Source organism: Monodelphis domestica, chromosome 1, assembly GCF_027887165.1.
Source record: "Monodelphis domestica isolate mMonDom1 chromosome 1, mMonDom1.pri, whole genome shotgun sequence".
In the NCBI taxonomy this organism is placed as follows: Eukaryota; Metazoa; Chordata; class Mammalia; order Didelphimorphia; family Didelphidae; genus Monodelphis; species Monodelphis domestica.
The window spans coordinates 155,258,069-155,277,389 of record NC_077227.1 but is presented as its reverse complement, the minus strand read 5'-3'; the positions used below and the strand labels follow the sequence as shown (position 1 = coordinate 155,277,389).

Sequence of the window (19,321 nt, the reverse complement as noted above, 5' to 3'; positions counted from 1 at the left end):
ATGAACTCTTTCAATGTCTATTTTCCCCCTTGTTCAAGGACTTCAGGGCCGTTTTCTTGGATGATCTCTTGTAGTATGGTGCCCATGTTTTTGTTTATTTCTGGCTTTTCAGGTAGACCAATGATTCTCAAATTGTCTCTCCTTCCTCTGTTTTCCTGATCTGTTGCCTTGTCAGTGAGATATTTTATGCTTGCTTCTATTTTGCCAGTCTTTTGACTTTGCTTTATTAATTCTTGCTGTTTTGCAAGATCATTGGTTTCCAGTTGCTCAATTCTGGTCCTTAAGGCCTGGTTTTCTGTTATAATCTTTTGGTTTTCTGCTTTAAGCTTTTGGTATTCAGCTATGATTTCTTCTTCTTCTTCTTCTTCTTCTTCTTCTTCTTCTTCTTTTTTGGAACCATTTCCCACTTCTCTTTCCAGAAGGCTTCCATCTTTTTGATAAGCTCCATTTGATATTCTTCCAGGTCTTGTGGACAATTTCCATTTTTTTGTTTTTTTTTTTTGCCTTTTGATTTTCGTCCAGTATTTCCTCTGTAGCCTGGGTTTTTCCTCTGTAAAAATTCTCAAGGGTCACAGCCTTCTTTTTGGGTTTTTTGGGGAAGGATTTTGAGGCTCCTCTGCATGATTAACCATTTTTCTGGATTGTTTTCCCTTCCCTCTTTAGTCAGAAATCTGAGTCAGCTGTGCAGGTTCTCTGTGTATGGAGTTAAGGAGCAAGGATTTTGCCTGGGGCAAGCTCTCTATTCTCCACAGTCCTTTGCAGCTATTCTCGGTGCCACCCTCCTAGGGGCGCCCAGGGTCTGCCCTCTCCTGCCTGCCTGGGTTTCTGGTCTAGCTGCTTTCAGGGATACTCCCTGGGGGGGGGGGTCCTAGTCAGCTCCTAAGGACCCAGAAGTACCCCCTGCTCACTCTAGAAGCACTCCTTGCTCACTCCCTGGCTCTGGGCTGCCTCTGGGCACCTAAGGTCTGTGCTCTCTCGTGTGCTGGGGTTTTAAGCCTAGCTGCCTTCAGGGGTGGGTCCCCTGCTTCCTAGTCAGCTCCCAAGGACCCTGAGGTGCTCCCCTACTCACTCCAGAGACACCCCTTGCTCTTTCGTCTTGGCCTGCGCTGGATCTGGCTCTGTAGATTGTGGTGGATGGTAGATCAACTCACGTTTGGGTGGAAGCCCTTTCACCCTCTTATAGACTGGAATAGCCCCAATCTCATGCACCTTCAATGCTGTTCCCTACTTTACCGCTCCTCTGAAAATGATTCTTAAGGTCTTTTGAGAAGAAAGTGTTCAATGGAGTTAGGGTATGCAGAAAGGTGGAGCATAATGAGGACTGAGAAAAGGTTATTAGATTTGGCAATTAATATTATTGGTAATTTGGAGGAGAGCAGTTTCCGTTAAGTCAAACTCCCAAAGAATTCAGAACCTTATTTAAGCTATTCTCCAATTGACAGGTGTCTTCATTTATTTCCAGTTCTTTGCTTTTACAAAAAGTATTACTATAAATATTTCAAGGTATAAAGAGGCTTTTTGTCTGCCAATGGCGCATCACTTTAGACTCTTAAGAAGGATAAAGTGCTGGACTAGGGAGTCAGGAAGACCTGATTTCAAACCCTAACTGCTAATTGGCCATGTTATTAAGTATAGAAGTGCAAAAGAAAGGGTCCTAGAAGGGCAGCTACGTGGCACAGTAGATAAAAGCACCAGGTCTGGAGTCTGGAGGACTAGGATTCAAATCTAGCCTGAGACACTTACTATCCTAGGCAAGAACTCAGCCCAATTGCCTAACTCTTGCCGTTTTTGTTTAAAAAAAAAAATACTCAGAGTCAGGTAGGGGGCGGGAACAGGAGCTTCGGGACCTCAGAGCCTACTGCTACTTGCTTGGACCTGGTTTTTTCATCAGCATAAAGAGGGGGAGAACAGACTAGACAATCTCTGGGGTACCTTCTAGCATCACACCTCCGATCCCTATGCCTACACCGCATCTTTTAAGCCCTGACTGTCAAACAAAGGGGAAATGGGAGAAACTGGTAGACACGCTCGCACAGTGCATCAAGTAGTGCACGGGACGGCTCGCCCTGGGATTCGAACTTCCTCGGGCCCAGGTCTAGGATAGATTGATTGATTGACAGCTGCAGGCAGCCCGTCCCATCTATCCCATGCAGCTGCCCCAACCCGAGACCAGAGTCTGGCTGAGGGATAGGGGTCACTTTGTTGTTCCTACAGGCCCGAGAATCCCGAACTCATGGGTCCCTCTTTCGGCCCAGGGATTCTGGAGCATCCCTTTGCCTTCTCCGTCGTTATGGAGACGGCGGCCTCCCCGCACGCACTTCCGCTTCACGTGACCTCATCGTCCCGCGTGGCCACGCCCCCTTACCGCCCCCTCCCGGAAGAGGCGCGACCCCGCGACCCGGGACTGTTGGGCGCCGCGGGGAGCGCAGCCGAGATCCGCTCGGCTGAGTGCTCCGCCCCTGGGGGCGGCCCCTCCCACTCCTGCCCCGCCAGTCGGCGCGGCCTCCGGTACGGTCGCCGAGACGGATCCGCGGCTAGGGTCCCTGGCGCCTTGCTTCGGGAACCCGGGGCTGGGAAGGGAAGTGGGGTCCGGCCCGAGGCAGGTGAGGGCCCCTGAACTGAGGGGGTGTGTGTGGCCAGGGCGCCGGCGCGGGACTCCTGAGCCCCTTGGGAGGGGGGAGGACTTCTTATGGATGGGGGAGCCTGGGAAAGGCACGCGAGGCCGCATCTCAAATACAAGACTACCGGCCTTGGAGTCCGGAGGAGCTGGGTTCGAGTTCCGCTTCTGACACCTTCTGGCTTTGGGACCCAGGGCAAGTCACTTAGCCCCCAGCAACTCTCTAAAGACTCCAAGCTGCTGGACTGCATTGGTAGCAGGAATTTCACAGGTCCTGACCCAACGAACAAAAATCTGATTCCCCCCAAAACGTGATGCTCTATCTAGATCCTGTGGATGTAAACACGTCCCGTTCCCCTCCCCCCCCCCTTACGGGCAGTCTGCAGGTGTATCTACACGGTTGGGTGCTTGTGTAGCTGGGGGGTATATGATTGCGAGTATCTTTCCCCTCAGTCTGGTGTTTGTTTTCTGGGACTCAAAGGCTGGAAATACCATCACCCGGTCAGCAAGGACATTGGTTCTAATCGAAATCACCCCCGTCCCTGCCCCAACTTTCAGTATCTTCAACCCCGTGGTCTAGCTGGGCTTGTGCTAAGAGTTGTCTCTTGGAAATGGGAAATGACAACTGCAACAGAAATAGACTATTTAAAAAGCAACCAGAGTTTTTAGTACTTTTTTTTTCCCCAAAAAAAGTCTTTAGTAGCCATACTATGCGTTTTATGTTGCTAATTTGCAACAGTTTGGGGGCTTCTTACTTTTGTAGGCACAAAAGTCAAGTGATCCTAATAGATTGAAAAGTAACCTAATAACTGTTTCCAAAGTCACTGAGGTCGTTACACCATCTGTTCTCTATCTTCAGTGAGCCAGAGAAGAAGAGGAAATGGCTTTTAATTGCAGAAGAAATTTAAGGTAGTCAGTTTTCTGGCTATATGTTTTGGTAGATATTAAAATGGATTTATTGAAAAGTTAGGGGAAATATTCCCTCACTATGACTCAGGGTAGGATAGCTGACCCATTTGCATTGGTTCAGTTAGATTTGCTGGTGTCCCTGTGTTAGAGCAGAAGCAATGAGACTCTTTTATTAATATTATTGCTGTTATTGTTAATTACACATAGCCTTTATTCATTATGTTTGGGCATAAAGAGACTATAGATTAGGATAAGGGACTTACTGTAAGTGAAGAAAGTGACATTTCACTCATAATAAACTGGTAACCATTATTTGGATTCCCATGAGACAGGTGCTCATCATCTTGAAATCTTGACATGCCAAATTTTGTTAAGGGGTAGCTAGCTGAGGAATCTAAAATAAAACAGAGATAAGCTTTGATGTTTATAAAAGAAACTTCTGAGTTAGGGCTAGAAATGCATTATTTCCTTGCTAAAATGTAAAAATTTTTTCTCTTTAAATTGTCTTAAATTTAACCATGTACTCTGCTGATTAACAAGCCTTTTTTTTTTTTGGTGATTTGTGCTCTTTGCTGATTAATGCTAGCCAGCTTGGTCAGTCTGTTAAGCCTTCTTTGCTTCATAGTTTATCTCTCCTGTGAATTGAAAAACTTAATCCCCTTCTAAAAGGAGGAAAGGAATCTATGAGAACCAACTTTACTTTTTTACTTTGGTAGTACCCAGCTGTTTTCCCTTCCCAGCTGTGGGGCTTTTTCACTAAGCAGTCACTTGCTCAGTCAACACTTGTTTTCTCTTTTGCCTTTTATTATACTGCCAAACCAGCACAGTGTTAAACATCCCTTATCTTGAGCAGTAATTTAGTTTCAGTCAGGATAATCATTAAGTCTAGAGAGTCTGAAGTTACAAAATGAACTAAAATTTTCTACAATACTGAGGAATATTGGTAAGAAACCTTTTTTGCTTATAATGATATATATGTATAATTAAAATGATTTGCTAGTGGGAACAAGTAAAGGGTGGGTATAATGTCTATGGGTATCTGTATCTCTGACTTTTTGTTTTTATTGTTTTGTACTTTGCAGTTTTAAACTTACGAGTTCATTTTGATTTCAGTTTGGTCATTAGGAAAGCTGACTTATTTATTGCCTTTTTACTTAAAATCATTTTTATAAATTTAATAAGTAGTTTTCTATTCCTAAGCAAGGTTTGAACATTGATTGCCTTCTCAGAAAAGACAATTTATTTCTAGTAATGTAATTTAATCATGGAACTTTAAATTCATTGTAAACTAGGCAGATTTTTTAAAAAAACGATGGTTTAAGTCTATCCAGGTAAAAAAATATTCCTAATTATTCAAAGAGAGTTAAGATGCATTAAATTGATGAAATGACTAGCCCAAAGGATAATGGTTGTAGCTGGAGATTGGAGATGTTTGCAATTTTTTTCACCTCTAAATTTTCATAATTAAGAAAATTAGAAATGGGGGCAGGTATGTGGCTCAGTGGATAGAAAGTCAGGCCTGGAGTCACATTGTCCTGGGTTTAAACATAACCTCAGATACTTCCTAGCAGTGGGAACCCGGCAAGTCATTTAATCCCAATTGCTTTACCTCTCTTCTGCCTTGGAATTGATACTTAGTATCAGTTCTAAGTAGAAGGAAAGGGTTTAAAATAAAAAAGAAAATTAGAAACGAGGCCAACAAGAATGATATTTCTTCTGCTTAATATAGATTTTTAATGGCCACTTTTATGCATGAGATAACCTCTTCAGATTTTTTATATTTTTGCATAATTGTTAAAGTCCTGTACTGATTGTTTTCCTTTTAAAATACTCCTTTCATTCAAATTGAGAATGGTAATCTTTGAAGTGTCTGGTTTAAGAATGAAATGTTAATGTACCAATATCTAGTCTTAAATACCTTTGAGTCACATTCAGTTGGTTGGTAGAACCCTAAAGTAATATTTGTGTATAATCTGATATTACATAAAATTTGTGGAAATAAACAACTCTCGTGCCCTGTTTTTTTGAAGGCAGTTCAGTCCTAGATCACTTTGTGATTACACATTTCTTGGGAAGGATTTCCATCTATATTTGAAGTTTCCCAGATCTAGGCTCCTCACAGGCCAAAGACCACAGAAATTTACCAGGCCTCTGTTCCCAAGTTCTTAGCTGATCATGGAGTTGGAGAGTGTAATAAAGGAAAATAAGTTATTTGTGCACTCTCTTTGAGTATTGGGTTACAATAGTTGTGTAGACATTAATACCAAACTTAAGGCTTCATATGACTACATGAAACTTCCTCCAGCTGATGAACATGACGAAAGTTTTTGCTCATAACTTAAGACCACTCTTTTTAGGTTTCATTGTGAACCGTTGAAGACTATTATCTTAAGTAAAGGCTGGTTAACCTGATCATATATCATATAGTAGAGGTAAAAGGAACCTTAGAAATCATGTAGTCTGACCTTATATTACACAGGGGAAAACTGACCCCTAAAGAGGTTTGATATTACCCAGGTCACATAACTGTAAAGCCAGACTCACTGGTACAGATTTATTTCAATTCTTCATAAAGTCTGCATTTTGTTGGTGGGATTATTCTCTCCACTAAAACAGATTACAACTGTTCCGTGCTTTGGTGAAGATGGTTTTGATGAATTTCTTTGGCCAAAAAATGGTTGGCTACCTTTTGGCAGTGAATCTCACTGAATTTAGCTAGGCTTGTCTTGCTGATGACAGTTAGAGCCTTTCACCAGACCTTTACTAAGTCATTCCAGCTCAGTAGTACCTATCAGAGATTTTACTACTCTGATATGATTTTGGAGATGATGAGGCATCAAAGTAGGACTTCTTTAGTGAAAAAATTTTAATTTTATTTATTTTTTTATTTGAATCCTTGCTTTCTATCTTAGAATTGATACTAAGTATTAGTTCCAAGGCAGAAGAGTGGTAAGGAATAGGCAATTGGGATTAAGTGACTTGCCCGGGGTTCACAAAGGTAAGAAGTGTCTGAGGTCAAATTTGCACCCAGGTCTTCCTGTCTCCAGGCCTGGTGCTCTATCAACTGGCCACCTACCTACCCTAACACAATTAAAAAAATTTTTTTTTCCAACTTTATCTTTTTTTTGTGTGTGTGCCAATTACACATAATAACATTTTCACATACGTCTTCTGAAGTTATATGATCCAAATTGTCTCCCTCTTTTCTTCCCTCCCCCCTCCCAGAGCGGCAAGCAATTCAATCTGGGTTATACATGTATTATCACACAAAGCATATTTCCATATTGTTCATTTTTGTAAGCAAATACTCTTATAAAACCGCCCCCCACCCCAAAATAAACAGATGAAAAATCATGTTTTCATCTGCATTCCTACTCCAACATTTCTTTCTCTGGAGGTAGATGGCATTCTTTTTCATAAGTTCCTCAGAATTGTTCTGGATCACTGTATTGCTTATAGTAGCTAAGTCTGTCACATTTGATCATTCCACAGAATTGCTGTTACTGCCTAACACAAGTTTAAATGATGTTTCTCTTTTGCTAGTTTGGAAGTACACTCATAGTTCTCTTTTGATGTCATGTTTGGCCTCTCAGAATATGTTTTATGACTTTTAATCATAACTGACATCCAGTCAACTAGCATTCACGAAGTGCTTATCATTTACTAGGTATTTTATTAAGCACTAAGGATACAAAGAAAGGCAAAAAAAAATAGCCCCTGCTCTTCAGGAGCAGATAAGTCTAATGGGGGTGACTATGTAGCAACTATGTACAAATGACATTACATACAGATAAATTGGAGGTAATCTCAGAGGGATGGCACTAAGTGTTAAGAACTGGGAAAGACTTCTTGAAGAAGGTGGGATAGTGGTTTATAACAATACTTTTCCCCATATGTAGGAGGCACCATTATACAGAAGAAAGGGCAATGAATTCAATATTGGTGATCTGGGTTTGAATGCTGCCTTTGGCACTATTACTGTGTAACCTTATTCAAGCCTCTGGTTCTCATTTTCCTCATCCTTAAAATGCAGGTGTTGAATTGGGTCACCAGCCATTCTGTCTCTGAGTCTATGATATGTTTCTTTCAAATAGCATGGAACTCTAGAGGATTATATCTGACTACACAGGCCAGGATTTGGACACCTCTGATCTGAGCACTTTATTGAAAAGTAGTTTTATGATAGCTACTTCTTTTGTAACCAGTTAAGACAATCCCCTAGTTAAATGTTTATTAAAATATTTTTCTCAAATGTTTACCTTATACAGAATCATTGAAAGGCAGCATGATGACTGGGAGTCGGGAGACTGGATTCTAGCCCAAGTTTTATCACTAATTGTATGACCTTAAGCAAAAATTACTGAGCCCCTAGGAGCTTCTGTTTCCTTAGCTGTAAAATATGGAAGCTGGACTAAAGGATTTCTAATATCCTTTTATTTGGAAATTCTATGATGAGATGATTAATAAACATGAGTTTTTGGTATAAAACATCCCATGTTTTTATTTCACAGGTAACCGCTGTTTCAGCAAATCATGGGAGAGATTAAAGTCTCTCCTGATTATAACTGGTTTAGGAGTACAGTTCCCCTTAAAAAGGTACGTGTGGTTTTGATATATATCTCTTTTGGATCTTCTTCCCCTCTCCCTAGTGCCTAGTGTGATGCTCTGTATGTAGTAGGCATTTTATAATTATTGGATTGAACTGTTTACCAAGTTCTGGTTTGGTCTTTGTGTGTGTGTGTGTGGTTTAGATACCACGCCAGTATAGCATGCTAAGGACTTTGGCCTATTGTTCAGTATAAAGGTTACATAATCTGTAAAGTATGGTTACATTTTGGGAATAATTCAAGATTGATGGTATAGGTAACTAATTTTCTAAACTTATTTTTTGGGTAGTAAGTTCTTGTACTCATGCTCCTCTAATCAGAATATATTTCTTGCAAATAGAATTTAGTTATTTTAAATTGTTGCTTGTGCACTGCTGGGTTTTTTTTTTTTAATAAGAAACACTGGTCATTATCATGGGTCATTACATATATGGTACATTTTCTCACTATGAAGCAAGTCAGCAAAAAAAAAAATTGGGTATTGACTTCAGGGCCCCAAAATAATCTTTAAAAAATGTTGGCAGTCATGTTAAAGAAAAGGGCCTTTAGTTAACAAAGTATCATCAAAGTTGAACCCTTCATAGAGGTGCCAAAATATTATGTGCTTAAGATTTTTTTACTGGGCATATAAATGATGTACCTTTTAAATATTAAAAATAATATTCATTGTTTTTTTTGTCACATCAAATAGTGAAGATGACACAAGCTTAGAGTAATTACAAAATAATTTTCCATAACAAAATTGAAGCACGTTTCTCAAATTCATCAGCCTCCCAAGTTTCACTGGCATGGAGCAAGGCACTCTCTCCCTTCCTTAAATGTGTTCAAGCTGCTGATTTCCCAACTTTCCCTAATGTTCCTTCTTCTATCCCTTCCCCCTTCGAAGGTCAGGGTGTGTGTACATCCCATTTCTTGCCCAACAAACCTCACTTGAGCTCCCTAGAAGAAAAAAATTCAGAACTGTGGCCAACTTTTCACTAAGTGTGTAAAAGTGGAAGATATGAAACCTAGTGCTTCCTTTAGTGACTTCCTGTTGTTCATAAAATGCAACTCTTTAGTCTAACATTTAAAGCCTCTCATAATCCGACCCCAGTATATCTTTCCAGGCTTTTCTTGGGCTGTATGACTCTTCATATGTTGCTTTTTGCCAGCCAACCTAAACCATTAACTTTCTCTTGATCTAGTCTTTGTCTCTTCTGTTTCAGTACATTCATACCTACCATTACCCATGTCCAGAACTCGCCTCTTCCTAGCCCTCCTTTTCAGAATGCTTCTTTTTCTTCCAGGCTTAGTTCAGGTACTACTTCCTTCTTGAAGCACTCCTTGATTTTCTCAATTCAGTGATTTCTCACTCTGAAAAGAGCCTTTCATTTTTGTATTGCCAGATCCTTGCTAAGGGTACATAGTAGGTGCTTTAATAAATGTTTCTTGAACTGAATTAAATATTTTAGGAATTCTATAAAAGAATTCAAGTAAACATTTGTTAATACTTGCTATGTGCAGCATGCTAGAATTCATAGTATAATTATCTCCAATTACCAGAACACTTAGTATATAGAGCTCATGACAAGTTTGTCTAATTTTAGAAGATAATATGAACACCTCCAGTTCTCTTTTTCTCTAGCATTTTTTTCTATTGCTTCCTTCCAAGGATCTCCTAGTAACGTGAGGTGAAAAGTGAATGTTTAAATAGTTATAGGACAAAACAAGTTATTTGAAAAAATGTTGCCCATTTTGTTTTATTTCCCCTAAACTTGTGTCCTTGAAAAAAATCTCCTAGATGTCCTTGAGTACATGCTTCAAGAGCCTTAACTTTGAGTCTATTGGTATGTTTGCCTTGAAAGAACCATTTTCAGTTGAAGAAGAGAATAGGAAGTTATTCTAAAAACTGCTAAAGGTCAGGAAAGGATGTGACCATGTGAGTGAAAGTTCCAGTACAATATCTATAACCTCAGTCAGTACAGTGGCCGTCTTTGTGGGTCAGGGGCAAGGCCTGGGGAAGCTGGTCTGACGTGGTGTGGCCTTTCACCCTGCCATGGGCTTTTCCTTTGTTTTGCTGGCACCAGGTTCAGCTGATACTTTTGGTCAATTGATGTTGTTCTGGCCTTCAGCAGTAACATTGCTCTGAATTATTTTTTAAATTATAAAGGCAAAATAAAATTTTATTTCCATTGATAAAGGAGTTCTTCAAGAAGAAACTGAAGGACTACTCATCAGGGGTTTTATAGAGGGGATTCCTGGCCAGGCTCCTGCAGAGGCCCCATGAAAGCCATTCATGTATTTTTCAAGGTGACAGGGCCAAAATATAGAGCAGAGAAAAAAGGAAATGAAGAGCAGAATTATGAAGTGTTCAACGGTGACTAGTGCAAGTACTAGTAACCTCCTTCAAACAATCTACCACCACCTGATTCTAAATTTATAAATGACTATTTGTAATTCCAGGCTAATGTTGCCTCTTTGTTTGGTCCTCTGGGGAGAAAGCCACAAGGTCACAAACATTCATCTCTCCTCCCTCTCATTTGAAACACACATTTTCCTCTGTGTGGTTCATTTCTATTAGCAGCCTTATCTCTCCCTGATATTCTCCCAGGAGCAAATCTCAAAACAGCTTCTGATCATCATTATAATCAATTAAATTTTTTCTTGTGCTTTTTCTCCAACTGTTAACTACCTGTTTTTACCATACAGGCTCATAGTGATGGTAGTGGCCATTTTCCTGGCTACAAACTCTAAACTAACTCCAAGATTGAAAGTAGTGAAGGATTCTTCAGTTTCTGTCTTCCCTCTTTCTCCTCCCCACCCAAAACATACATACACCCAAAGAGCCACCCAGACTTCATTTGCTACAGAATTGATGTCATATTTAATTTTAAAAAATAGATTTTTTCATATTGCCTTTATGGAAATAGAATTTGGATAACATTAACACTACTAAAGGATAACCTTCTTTGGAGGAATACAAAGCTATCTTCTACAATTCAGTTATCAACATTAGCACTGAAGAAAACAAAAGACATCAATACAATTATTACAAATTGAGAATTTAACTTTAAGGTTTGGATCCCCAGTTGTACCTTTTAACAGGACAATGATATTAATATTGTCAGTGAAATTCTGCTTCTATAAAAATAAAAGCAGTTTTAAAAACCAAGTTCATTATAAGAGTCTTCATGTGTTTTAACTTTTTTTTTTCAGATTATTGTAGATGATGATGATAGTAAAGTCTGGTCACTCTATGATGCAGGCCCCAGAAGTATCAGATGTCCCCTTATATTTCTTCCCCCTGTAAGTGGAACCGCAGATGTGTTTTTTCGACAAATTTTGGCATTGACTGGATGGGGTTACAGAGTTATAGCAGTGAGTATTATGGATCTTAATCAGGGGACTGAGTTTTTCTTTTTCTGCTATCATTTTGGGCTAGTTATAAAGTTCAGGCTTCACTATTGTTTTTCAGTGAGAGAGGTTATTTTGAGATGTTTAAAAAACTTGTCAAAGTATTTGAAGAGTAGTAGGTGTATACTCAAATATAACAAAACCTGTGGTCATATCATCATAGACCCAAAGACATGTTTATTTGTCTCTTCTCTGAACTTAATGACTTTTTTATCCAAAATTTTTCTGGATAATGCTGAATGAGATAATTCAGTGTTGGGCTTTAAAAACATTTTAATGTAAGAGTTTTTCCCCAATTATATATAACAACAGTTTTTAACATTTTTTTTCCAAAATTTAGAGTTCCAAATTTTCTCCCTTTCTCCCTTTTCTGTGACCATGCAAGACATATCTCCATATTGGTCATATTGTGGAAGAAGACTCATATAACAAAAACAAAAATATGGGGGAAAAGTGAAAGTATGCTTTGATCTGCATTCAGACTCCCATCAATTCTTTCTCTGGAGATGGATAGTGTTTTGTATCATAAGTCCTTTCAAATTGTCTTGAGTCATTTTATTCCTGAGAATAAGCCATTCTTGTTGATTATTGTACAGTATTGCTGTTACAGTTCTCCTGGTTCTGCTCACTTCACTTTGTATCAATTCATGTAGGTCTTTTCAGGTTGTTCTGAGAGCATCTTCTTGTCATTCATTTATAGTCATACCACAACTTTTGTTCAGCCATTCCTCAAATTGATGGACATCAGTGTTGGGTTTGAAATAATCATGAAGAGGGGCAACTGGGTAGCTCAGTGGATTGAGAGCCAGGCCTAGAGATGAGAGGTCCCAGGTTCAAATCTGGCCTCAGACATTTCCTACCTGTGTGACCCTGGGCAAGTCACTTAACCACAGTTACCTAGACCTTACCACTCTTATGTGGTGGAACCAATACATAGTATTGGTTCTAAGGTGGAAGGTAAGGGTTTAAAAAAGAAAAAGAAAAAGAAACAACTGTGAAGATATAGTTGTGTGGATTTTGGACTTCTTTTCTCCTTCCAGTTTCTACTGGATAGCTGACTATATTCCAGCTAGTGAGATTAAATATATAGAAAGTTTCAATGTCAAGTGGAGAATTGAAATCAAAACCAGCTTCCCTATTCTGTTAACTGAAAGATGACCACATGTATAACTTTTCGTATATCTGCTGAATGCCAATCTGAAATGGAATTTTTCTCTTTTTCCTTGGCATTTGCCTACAGGAGAAGCTAGTTGTGTACATTAGGTCACTTCTTTGGGTTTTAGCTATTGACTCAACTTCTTTGATATTCCATTAGATAAATCATAAAAGGGAATTTGTATTTGAAGTAAGATGGTGGACTTTCTGTATGTTTGGTCAGAATTCTCTACCCCATGCTCAAATATTTTCTTTTTCATTGCTCAGAAAGTAAATTGTGTAGTTTTTTTGTTTTAAACTTCAAAACAATTTCTGGATCATCACTATCGCAGTTTCTTTCATTGCTCAACCATGCAAATCTTTTTCTACTCTTCTGTCACGAAATGGGAGAAATTCTAAATCCTTGTGGAATTTAATCAATAAAAGTAGAATTTATTACATAAAAGCCATAAATTTCATTGTTTCAGAACAACCTGATGTCAGTTAAAATACAAGATAAATGTAATTAATTTATAATAGCCAACCATTGCAGGCAGGATTTGTATACAAACCTACTTAGATCTCTAAATGAACTGTGCACTCCTGAGAAATTGTAGTTAATAACTTGCATTTCTTCTCTTTTCTTCATCATCATAAAACTAATTAAAATCACTTGTCCATGATGTTACAGTCAGTTTTCCAGATAAAAAAACTTGCACAAAATTACACAGTATGACTCAATACTATAAAAGAAGAGAGAGGGAAGATTTTGTTTAAAAGCTTCATAAAAGATATGTTGTGGCAAGAAAACATAGTGGAAGCTACATAAAAATAGCTAATTTATTTTCAGGCCTTTGCCTAATGTAAAAATATATTTTCAGTTCTAGAAACTTAATTTAAAAGGAAATTTGTTTTGAACAAAATGATGATTTATTTAAAAAGAAATGTTCTATTCTCTCATCACTCTCACAGTTTCTCAGATGTTTGGGATTGAGATAAACAACAGAATTTGACCTTTTAAATTAATTATAACACCAAGCTAAAAGTTAAAGTCTCATAATTATAGATTTTCACTAGGAAACAATCATCAGATGATAAATGCTATTAATATTGAGACATTTTCCAGATATGCATGGATTAGGTTTCACTATTTTAATACATTAAAAAAACTCATATTTAAAAATTCTTCTCACTACAGTTGCAGTATCCAGTTTATTGGGATCATCTTGAGTTCTGTGATGGATTCAGAAAACTATTAGACCATCTACAACTTGATAAAGTTAGTACATCCAAATTTTTAAATTACACAATTTTAGCTTACCTTTATTGAGAGGATGTGGGCAAATCAGTTAATCTTTTAGTGCCTCAGACAACTAAGTTGTGAACAATTGATGATATGTATTGGTTGAGAGTTTTCGGACCAGCAACTTCTATACCAGTGAAATCACAAGTCTAGGCATGTGTGTTGCATGTAGTTTTCTTTTAAACCTGGTTATGACTTTGGTACATTTCTTGCTGAGATATATTTGTTTTTAAAGCTATACTTAGATCTAAACAAAAATGTGCCTTGCGTTTCAGATCTGTATGATTATCTCAAGTGGCAGAGAGTAGCTACAGCTGATAAGTTTTGTTTTTAAATTAAATTTGGGATGGGATTTTCAGGCATTTCACTGCTATTTTTTGATAATTTATATTTGATTCAAATTAAGGTACATCTTTTTGGGGCTTCTTTGGGAGGCTTTTTGGCGCAGAAGTTTGCCGAGTACACTCACAAATCTCCCAGAGTTCATTCCCTTATCCTCTGTAATTCCTTCAGTGACACCTCTATCTTTAACCAGACCTGGACAGCAAACAGGTAAGAGAACTAAACAAAAATTAGTATTTTTACCTAATACTAAAATGTATCTAGCAACAGTTCTCTAAGTTGTTGTGGGATGAAGGAGAAAGAAAGATAATTGTATCTTATGGTCATGTTGGTTTTTTTGTTGTTCAGTCATTTCTATTTAGGGTTTTCTTGGCAAAGAAACTAGTGTGGTTTGTCCTTTCCTTTATCAGCTCATTTGCCAAATAAGGAAACTGAGGGAAACAGGTTTAAGTCACTTGCCCAGGGCTACACAGCTAGGAAGTATCTGAGGCCTGATTTGAACTCACGATATGAGTCTTCCTGACTTCAAGCCCAGCACTCTATCCACTGTACCACCTAGTTGTCTACTGCTGCCCCCCCCTTTTTTAAATTTAAGAACTTAACTTTATTGGGGGGGGGGGGGGAAAGAACCTAATAAACATTAGATTCTCTTCCCAATTGTGATGATACATGCACACTTTTATACACTTATAACCAGCATTTATAAATTCTCTTGGGTTCTTTTCCCCTTATATTACACCATTTTATATATATACATGTTTCCATGAATCTATATAGTTCAACTACTTGTCATTTCTGATAGCCAGATAGTGTCCATTGTATAGATAGACCCTTTTTTCTCTATTCATTTGCTTATTATAGGGTCCAAGGATTGTTGTGAGGTTTTCAGTTATAGATTTTGCCTCTTGTCAAAATCCTTATATAAGGGTTTTTTTTGGGGGAGGGGTATTAATAATCCCTTTGTATTACATACTTGGAGCAGGAAGAATCAGGTTAGAAAAAATTGATAGTTTCTGTTTCCTGCTTCATATTGCCTTGCTGCTTTTTATAAGATGTAAGTTAGCTTACAGTGTTATTTGACAGAATGTGGGCACTTATATCCTAATCAGTATTGGATTTTATAATTTTCATCTATTTCTTTTATTTTAATAGGTCTGTGGTATTTTTGATGGTGAGGCTAAATTATACATTTTTAAATACCCAGGGATTTAAATATACCTTTTTATTGGTCTAGTTTTAAGGTTTCCTCATAAGGAAACACTGTTGGCATGGTTTTCATAATCCAGATAGTATTACAGTTATGTTTTGAAATATCCATCTAGGCTGTTCCAGCATTTTCATTCTTTATTTTCAGTACCTGACCCAATAGCATCTTTAAATATTAAACAGCAAATAGGAATGAACCTAGTTATTATTGGAGGGGATTACATTGGCCCTGGGACAGAATGATATAATAGGAAGAGTCTTGGAGCCAGAGAACCTGGTTTTGAAGCTGGGCACTTACTAGTTTCATGATCTCTGGGCAAGTTGATTCACTTCCCTGGGCCTTAGTGCTTGAATCTGGAACAGGGAATATTATATTTGCAAGACATCTCACATAGGATTATGGGGAGGAAACCTCTTGGTCAACGTCAAAGCAATATTTAAATGTAAGTGGTTACTCTCCTCCCAAGGCTTTCCCAATTTCAACATGATCCAAAACCCATTTTGTACCCATTGTGATTTTCTGCATAAGTGAGAAAGAATTAGTTTAAAACCATAAGAGGGATATTTGGTGAGTTATAAATGTTCACATTCACAGACGACTCACTTTGAGAAATGCGTTATTTCAGAAAGCCAGAAGGCTCCTTTGAAGCAGTAGTTTCATTAATGGTGCTCTGACAACCTGAAGGGTTAACCCGTCTTCCAGAGCAACCAGTATTTTCAAAGGGAGAAACTGGCAAAATTAGGGAATTCATAGTAATTTTTATAAACTAGTATTCAAGTGTTTAAAATGTTATGAATTATTGCTCATAATTCTTTGAAATAGTCACATGATAATTTAATAATAAATAGTATACTGTCATCCTTTAAGATCAAGAAGTAGGCATATATGATATATTTGTTTATCTAAAGGCAAAAGAAAAAGATCTATACCCAAGAATAATTTGTTCTGCAAAGTTGGACTTAATATGACAGGAGAAAAGAAAGAACTCCATAGGATCTGTGACTTCTTAGCATTGCTGCTGAGAACTAGAGCTTAGAAGAATAGGTATTTAAAATACAAAATAAAAGACGAAGGAAAACCTAGAAAGCAACTAAGAATCCCTTCTGACTTGTTTATAATTTAATCCTACTGCAAATGGTGGCAGAGGGGAAGGACCTACTAGAGGTGGACTTCAGGGTATTTAAGGCAAACACTGCCACCTTCTCCATGTGGCCTTTCTCAATTCTCCCAACTGCCTGAGCCTCCCTTCAAAAATCACCTTGTATCTTATCTTGCATCGAATTATTGATGTAATGTTGGCTCCCAAACAGAATGTACATTCTTGGAGGGCAGGAACTGTTTCATTTTTATACAGTGCCCAGCACATAGGATACACCAAATATGTACTTGTTGACTGATTGAATGTATGCATACTATTGGTGTATGTACTTGGATATTCAAAATACTTAGCTTGTGTCTGTGCATTGCAGCTTTTGGTTAATGCCAGCATTTATGCTCAAGAAAATAGTACTTGGAAACTTTTCATCTGGTCCTGTGGATCCTGTGATGGCAGATGCCATTGATTTCATGGTTGACAGGGTAAGGGGTATCTCACTGTGCATGTTCTTTGCTATAGAATGCTCCTCTCTGCCTGTGGTGCTGTGTTCCTAAAGCTGGATATCAGGGGATTGGTTTTTTATTTTTTTGTTCTAATGTACTTAAGAGGTGATTATTAAGCATTAGCTTTTTCTTACATCTCAATAGGTATTACTGAATTGCCCATGACTCCTTATTTGTGAAGTCTGTCTCTTATTCCATACTTTGTAGTCTCCTGTTATTCCAGGCCTAACTATCACCTTTTTTGTCATTACTAACTTGTCTGTAGTCCAGAAACCTGGCCAATGGTAAATTTCAAGAAACATCATTACATTGAATTTCAATGAAAGAAGTTTAGGTCCCTAAATAACTTTAAAGTTCAGTTCATATTCTCTGAATTGCTTCCTTTGGATGCACTTAGTCTGCTGAACATTTTATTATTTTGATTTACAATTACAGTTTTTAATGTGTAAAAGACAGGATTCTCCTATTGGGTGAGAAGGGGGAGAAGAAAGAGGAAAGAGGAGGGGGTGCCAGTAGTTTTTGTAGAGTATGAGGGAGGCAGCAGTGAGTCGGGCATTCATAGTAATTGCCATGCAGGATTTTTTATTGTGCCCCATTGCAGTCCATAGATAGCACCACAATCATGTGCCTTCATCCTGAGTGATCCTGATCTTGTACTTGTAGGTACAGAGCAGGTTACCTGTATAGCATTATGTAGCATTTTGCTTAGTCTCAGTTCTTTTTTTGTATTCTTGTAGAATGGTATGAATTCATAGGACTGTCATTTTGTGTTTATCTGCTTCATTAAATGCTTGTTGTTGAGTCATTTCAGTCTGACTCTTCATAACTCCACTTGGGATTTTCTTGGCAAAGAGACTAGAATGGTTTGCCATTTTCTTCTCTAGATCATTTTACAAATGAGAAAACTGAGGCTAAAAGGGTAGAGTGATTTGCTCAGGATCACACAGATTTGAATTGAGGAAGATGAGCCTTTCTGACTCCAGGCCTGGCACTCTATCCACTGTAAACTTATCTGCCCTAAGTTGTGGATAACCTTTTGGAAATTGTTCCTTTGAAGAAGTATCTACTGACATTATATATATTTTGTGGAATTTGGTTCATCATTTTCAGCCCATGTTTGAGAGATTGATGAAAGTTGAAAACTGTCAAATGCCTAATGCAGTTTATCTATTAAAGATATTCTAGAATCATCACCAGGATGGGGAGAAAATAAAGGCTGGGTAACTGTGCAGATGACTAAGAGCTCAGTTCTTTTTCTCTCATGTTGAGCATGTTTTATCATCAGTGATATTTGTTTGAGTCGTCTCTGGGTGACATGCTGGTAGAAGCACTGACTTTTTCTGATGATTTAAATTTTAGCTCAAAAATAAATCTTTACCTTTCTTTTCTCCCTTAGCTAGAAAGTTTGGGTCAAAGTGAGCTGGCTTCAAGGCTTACCCTGAATTGTCAGAATTCTTATGTGGAACCTCATAAAATTCGGGACATTCCTGTGACTATTATGGACGTAAGTTTTCTTCTTATAAATTAAAGTAGATATTTTACCTTCATTTATTTTTATTATCTATTTTAAACCCTTACATTCTGCCTTAGAATCACTGGCTCTAAAGCAGAAGAATGATAAGTGTTAGAGAATTGGGTTTAGGTCACTTGCCCAGTCACCAATTCCAAGGCAGAAGGTGAATATTTAAAAAGAAAGAAAGAAAGAAAGAAAAGACTATACTCTGGACCAGTGATGGCAGGTCTTTTAGAGGGGCGAATGATGTGAGAAATGTCCTCAGGCATGCATGGAGAGGGAAAGAGGAGCAGCCCAGCCCTGTGTCCCTCTGGCTTTCTAGTATTGAACCCTGGCAAACTCTGTGCTGGGGTGACAGCATGCGTACCTACAGAGAGGGCTCTGAGTGCCCCCTCTGGTACACATGCCGTAGGTTGGCCACCATGGCTCTAGACTATACTCTAGCTATATAGGCAGCAGGGCCAAACTTTTGATCACAGGTGACCAAAACACTCATTATTTCTCTCATAGTTGGCAGTTTTCACAATGATCTTATAGTCAGCACAGGATTTTGGATACCTACATTGTTCTTTTTTTCCCTTTTTTTCTTTTTCAACCCTTACTTTCTATTCTAGTAACAACTCTTAAGACAGAAGAGTACAGGCTAGGCAAAAGGTGTTAAGTGCTTTGCTTGTGATGACACAACTTGGAAATGTCT

The 19,321-nt window shown here is 38.2% G+C and overlaps 1 protein-coding gene across 7 annotated transcripts in view; it reads left to right on the top strand.

Annotated features, from left to right (window-relative positions):
* Window positions 1–19,321, top strand: part of SPG21 (SPG21 abhydrolase domain containing, maspardin) — a 35,668-nt gene that overhangs the window by 10,957 nt on the left and 5,390 nt on the right. The window contains exons 1-8 of one of the 7 annotated variants that reach the window (XM_016428327.2): window positions 2,480–2,603; window positions 3,477–3,526; window positions 8,038–8,122; window positions 11,329–11,490; window positions 13,859–13,939; window positions 14,370–14,515; window positions 16,982–17,090; window positions 18,508–18,615. In XM_016428327.2, coding sequence (XP_016283813.1) covers window positions 8,060–8,122; window positions 11,329–11,490; window positions 13,859–13,939; window positions 14,370–14,515; window positions 16,982–17,090; window positions 18,508–18,615 — 669 coding nt within the window. In that variant the 5' untranslated portion in view covers window positions 2,480–2,603; window positions 3,477–3,526; window positions 8,038–8,059. Of the gene's footprint in view, window positions 1–2,383; window positions 2,604–3,476; window positions 3,527–4,301; window positions 4,470–8,037; window positions 8,123–11,328; window positions 11,491–13,858; window positions 13,940–14,369; window positions 14,516–16,981; window positions 17,091–18,507; window positions 18,616–19,321 lie in introns of those variants that run through there. The other 6 variants (XM_056808511.1, XM_007479576.3, XM_007479574.3 and 3 more) reach the window with 6 other exon arrangements.